Source organism: Poecilia reticulata, linkage group LG20 (assembly GCF_000633615.1).
Source record: "Poecilia reticulata strain Guanapo linkage group LG20, Guppy_female_1.0+MT, whole genome shotgun sequence".
NCBI lineage: Eukaryota > Metazoa > Chordata > Actinopteri > Cyprinodontiformes > Poeciliidae > Poecilia > Poecilia reticulata.
Window position 1 is genome coordinate 24,952,513 of NC_024350.1, and position 5,998 is coordinate 24,958,510.

The window sequence follows — 5,998 nt, forward strand, 5'->3', positions numbered from 1 at the left end:
GTCGTCCACACAGTCAGTTCAATCAGGAAGATCTCCTTTGACTCCTCCGACCACACAAACCTCACCGGGTCTCTGCGATGTCTTCACACGCTCCGGTCAGTCCGGAGCGTGTCCGGTCCTCCTTCCCAGCTCCACTCTTGGTTGTGTAATCTCAGTCATGGACTAAAAGTCTTGGTGCTTTTGGGAAAACCTGCTGGGAAAAAGGCCTTTAGAGACTGAAGGAAACATCCAGCCAGACGGACCGGGTTCTCGGGTCCAGGCCCAAAGACGCGGCGGCGTTGGCTGCATCTTTGCTTCAACACACCTGAATCAACCAGGTCGTTAGTGACCTTCACTGCATAGAGGAGCTAATTATCTGATTCAGGAGACCAGGGACACTTCTTAAAGCTGCAGGACACCAGATTAGACGACCCTTGACCTTTTTGGGTTGTTTTCCATCACAGTTGGATAAGCGCTGTAGTGAATGTGTCGTCGTCTAGTTGGGTCAGTACTCGACACAGACGACGGAGGACATGTTGGACATGTTGGACATGTTGGACAGTCCACCATCGTCCCCAAACGCACTCAGACGCCGTACGTTTGGTTTGGTTGTTGAAGGGAGTCGCGCTCGTGATGCAGTCAGTGACCGTCGGTCTGTTGCTAGAGGAAAAGCTTTAAATCGCCCTTACAGACCCAAAAGGAGCCACTCAGCAGGTTCCAGAGACGTTCTGGGATCTACAGAGAAAAATCCATGATAATCCATGATAATCCATGATAATCCAGAGATGGACGTTTGAAGATCTGCTTGACCACAGAACCCAGAGCCGGAACATCGGCGGATCTACTGCAGGCTTCAGGTTGTATCGACCCGTTTAGACCAACTCCAGACAACTGTCCTAGAAAATCCGGTTGGATGGTGAGGTGTGAACACTATTTGACCTCTGACCTCTGGTCCTCCAGACCCAGTCTGGGTTCGGTTGAAGTGAACTCTGGTTCGGTTTGAATGTGAACGCCAAGCGGACCAGAAACCGCTCCAAGACCAGGAAGTGGACTACAGCACAAGGCATTCTGGGTAAATCCAACCAAAGCTAACATGCTATCCTAGCGCTAGCAGCAGAAATGGCTCCTGGTCTTTAGCCTAAAGAGAAATCCTCCAACCGCTAAAATCCTCCATCTTGTTTCCATCTGGTGAAGAAGGAAGTTGCTCTCAGTGTGTGGTTTCCTTCAGTGGTTGTTGGTGCAGCGCCCCCACAGGCCAGGAGGGGAACAGGTTGGTTTGACCCAGAGCAGAGAGAGAACCGGATCTATTAGGTGTTGAGCAGCCATAATGAGACCTGAAGGCCCAGAATCCGGTTCTGACGATGAAAGAAGACAGAAGTTGATTCACACACCTTTCCTTTACATAATCTTTATTGCTTTTTCTTATTGGGTTGAATACAGAGGAGGCTTACATCTCTAGACTCTGTGAAACTGTCATGTTGCCAACAGCAGGGGACAGAAAAGGTCCAGACTGGGTTTCTATAATGCTTTGTGATTGAGGTCCAGTACACAAAGAAAAACTCATTAAATAAAACAGAAAAGGCTTCAGATCAGAGAGTTTGGAGACCAAAAATCAAACCACATTTTCTGTGTCTGGTAACGACGAGTTCACAGTCAAGTGCTAAATGTAGTGATTGACAGATCTGAATCATGATGTCGTCTCTAAACAGACAGGAATCTGGACAAGCGGCGACTCAGGAGGAAACAGCAAGAAGCATTTCAAACCATGGATGTGTGAAAGACCCTGAGAGCGAGGTTATATATGGTATTTTTATATATGTGTGTAGCACAAGAAGTGATGGAGAAAGGACAAATCATCAACAAATTAGATTAACATGCAAAAAAACCTAACCTAAAACTCACCCTTTAATTAATCACAATAGATTTTCACAGTTTTATATGCATTTATGTCATAGGAGAAAACTAAAAGTACACAGAACCACCAGACCCAGACAGACTGTTCTCGACTCACACAGGAAAATCTACATAAAGCTTTTGGATTCTTATTGCTAGTCCGAGTCCGAGTCCCTCCTGCCGAGCCCTGGAGCAGCCGGTCGGGCCACAGCAACAGAAACACAGATCCTCAACAACTCTGCAGCATAAATGTGACATTTTAATACATGGCTTCTTCTCAAGTCATTGCAGACAATTAAACTCACGCAGAAACACGCCTGGGCTCCAAATAAATACAATAAAAACAGTCCATGTGCATTCGAATGGAAGTCCAGTATTCATATGGCCGCACACGCAGACGGGACAGACGAGGAGACAAACCCCCCGAGGACAGGGAGGACACAGGAAGAGACAAGACAGGAACCATCGAGAGAGAAAGGGCCGCTCCTTCACCCACCTCTGCAGGAAGTTTAATTCATGAGAACAGCTAACGCTAGCAACATAAGCTAACGACGCCTGTTAGCATCAAAACACAGTTCAGCTGAAACGTAAAGATATTTATGGGCTATATTCACAACTTTATTACTAAAAAATGGTTTGTTGTTGTCTAAAGACTAAAGGCTTAGCATTAGCATTAGCTTCACTTCAGCGCTAGCGCTAACTTTGCAAGTTTGTGAAAATTAGTCTCAAATTTGCACATTTTGCAAATAATTTGGTGATAATTTTATTTCATCTCTGATAAAAAGTTACAGAAATTTTTCCCTTCTTAGCATCAGTGAAGGGGAGTTAGCCTATTAGCCAATTAGCCTATTAGCCAATTAGCCATGTCCCATATTCACTAAGATTTAAAACATCAATTACTCTCTGCAAAGTAGTTTTAGAAAGAAAAATAATTAATAAAAACCCATATTTCCTTCCTAAACACAAACATTTATTGTTTTAGTAACAGTTCAGCTAGTTTGCTTTGGGTCTCGGCAAATTAGTTTTTAGTTCTTTTAATCTGCGATAATCCGGAAAAAAATGAAAAATTTCAGACATTATTCAGAAAACTTTCTACTGCGGGAAACATTAGCCAATAAAACAGCTTTTATCCCTTAGCACTGCTAGCATCAACAAAGTTACATGTTTGGGTAAATTTCATCAAACAGAATCTGATGAAATCATGATGAAAGAAAAACTGATCGAAGTTTTGGCTCAAATCTGACAGAAAACTAAAAAGAAACAGCGACTTGTTAGCCTGTTAGCCTATTAGCCTGTTAGCATCTTGACTAAAACCCATCAAACTATTTTCTTATCATCAATTAATCAAAAATCAAACTGAAAACATCCCATTTGGATTTTATTTAGCTTTTTTAAATATTAGCATAAAGAGTAAGCAACAAATTAGCTAAAGAAGCTCATAGCAGCTCGCTAGCTGGTGTTAGCAACCTCAGGTAGAAAATTATAACTGAACAGCTGTTTTAAGTTTCAGATACCTGATTAATGGTTGAACATAAGAAGTTTTTTAATAAAGTCCAGTTGTTTGCTGCAGAAGCGGCTCAAGAGGCCGAGCCTTTCTCTCCTGACTGTAGTTAGTAGTACGAACAGAGGAGCTGGTAGTAGGTTTGGAAAACGTTAGTGCCGGTTCAGGGCAGCGATGAGCCAATCGGAGCGGCTCCACTTCTCTAATCATCCTGGATTCGCCTCTAAACGACCGACCATCACCGCCTTACAGTTCCAATATAAGCCACTGAGGTTTGATTTGCTTATGAGGTCATCTAATATTAAAAAAGAAAAATGTACAAGAAGCAAAGTTTTCTACACAAGCAAGAAAAGAAGAAACAGCCAGGCTACCGTCCCTCTGCTAAGGCTGGTGCTAATGGACGTCTAGCCCTTTAAGAACATGTGCAGCAGGTTTCGGTGTTCACACCAACCTGTTTTATTCTTTATAAGCCCGTCCGCCGTCACCTATCCTTCTGGAAACCAATGATTGTCTCTAATGCTCAGCCGAAGACCTTTAGGGTCAGCTGTAAAGTTCAGACGCTTCCAAAGGAAATACGCGTGGAGGCGGATCCTCAGAGAGGAGATGAAGCCCAGAAAACACCAGACAGACGATAATACTGTAGGGGAGTAAATGCAGGTTTAGCTGAGCTGCAGGTCAGATTGTCTGGATGATGCTACACCGATCTAGTGTCGTCCCGTTCTGAGACACGGAGCTGGAAGTCAGCTACACACAGCGTCTGTCTGAGCCCAGAAACACCTCCGACAAGTTAGCGCTCGTTAGCGCCTGTTAGCGGCCGTTAGCGCCCGCTAGCGGCGGCCGCCTCGGTCTAACCGGGCGACCCGGGAGGAAGACGTTGGATTTTCAGGGCTGCGTCCGGAGCTGCGCTAACAGCTTCAGTTAAAAAGCAAAAGTTGAGGTAAACTGAACCTGGAACAGGTGTTAGTGCCGCTACGTGTTAGCATGCCGGAGGCCCTGCGAGTTACCCTAAAAACAAACACTAGGGGGCGACGATGAGAGACCGGCCAGAGACACGCTCACATTCACACTCAAAAACACAAAAACTTTCAATTTGTTCAGTTAAAAAAAGAAAATCCACAAAACGAGAAGCCCCCGAAACACCTAAATATGAATGCAAACATGCAGAGAGCGGCGCGGCGGCGCACGGCGGCGGCGCACGGCGGCCTGGAATCAACTGAGAATCATGATGAGAGAAACGCCTCTGGGGGGTAGTGTGATGGCTTTAACCAGGACCGACGGCGCCCCCCCCAGGTCAGTCTGAAGGTTTCCATGAGCCAGCAGATGGGAGTCAAACCGGCGGGTTTCCAGTTACAACAGCTGTCCTCAGTCCCGCCGCCAGGCGCCATTTTATTCAGTCTAAATCTGAAGCATGATGTTCAAACCGGAGCGGCAGAAGTCCGTCGCCGCTCCGGTTCGACCCGAACAGTTCCCAAGTCCGTCCGCGTCTCCAGGTTGATCATCGATTCTCAAAACACAAATCTAGAACAATAAATCGTAATCATTTAATCTTTTTATTGCTGAAATATAGATTTCCCGCACAAAAATAGTAAATCACTGTCATCATAAAAAGCTATAAAAATTTAGATCCATCCTCCGGAATAACGCAGATAAAGATATAGCAACAAAAACATCTTTAGAAGTCGGACTAGTAGTAAGGCACTTCAAGAAAACGAGGTTCTGTCTTTCGGGAGAAGATTTCCGGCGCTGCTTTTTGCATCATCATCATCATCATCATCGTCGTCCTTCGGTCGTATGGCACTGCGGTGAAGGGTCAGTCCACGCCCACCAGGGGGGGCTCTCCGTTGGGCAGCCGGCGCTCCAGCGGCGGCGTGCTGTGGATCTCCAGCAGCCCCTGGACGAAGCCGTCTGCCGCGGCGCCCCCTGCTGGGCGGCTGGCGGGATCTTTGGCGCCGTCTGGTGGTGCGGGTGAGTCGGTGCTGGTGCTCGTCTTTGATTCAGTAGCTTGGTGGGGGTCGGCGCAGGGCGGCGCGGCCGGGTCGGACCGTTTCTCCACGTCTTCCTCCCCCGCCGACCCGGAACCCTCCCGCTGACCTTCGACCTCCTCCTTGGAGTCCTCCTCCTCCTCCAGCTCCTTGGCCCCCGCAGTGCCGCTGCCGCACTCGCTCTCGTTCTCTGACGGCGGGCAGGTGGAGGTGGGGGTGGGGGCGCAGGAGTCTCCGTCCTCGCTGGCGTCGCCGTCGGCGCCGCGCGGCCGCAGGTGGATCCGCTGGTGGCGGACCAGGCTGTGCTTCAGGGTGAAGGTCCGCTCGCACGTCTGGCACTGGTAGGGCCGCTCGCCTGGGGACAGACACAGCGTCGTCACGCCGACAGCACAGAGGAGGGAGTCACCATGGCAACCACAGCTTCCTCCCTCCACCAAACACCTGAGCTAAGGGCGGGGCCTATCTGCCATGGGGGCGGGGCCTATCTACCCCCTGCGGGCGGGGCCTATCTGCTTGGGGCGGGGCCTATCTGCTTGGGGCGGGGCCTGTCTGTTCTCTGGGGGCGGGGCCTATATGCTTGGGGTGGGGCCTATCTGCCCTCTGGGGTGGGGCCTATCTGCCCTCTGGGGCGGGGCCTATCTGC

The 5,998-nt window shown here is 48.5% G+C and overlaps 1 protein-coding gene across 1 annotated transcript in view; it reads right to left on the reverse strand.

Moving 5' to 3' along the window:
* Positions 1–1,371: 1,371 nt before the first annotated feature.
* The window catches only part of rreb1a (ras responsive element binding protein 1a), a gene marked incomplete at its 5' end in the record, with an annotated part of 10,458 nt that continues 5,831 nt past the window's right edge, over positions 1,372–5,998 (reverse strand). Inside the window, one exon of the mRNA XM_017301781.1 lies at positions 1,372–5,710. Coding sequence (XP_017157270.1) covers positions 5,184–5,710 — 527 coding nt within the window. The remainder of the gene's footprint in view (positions 5,711–5,998) is intronic.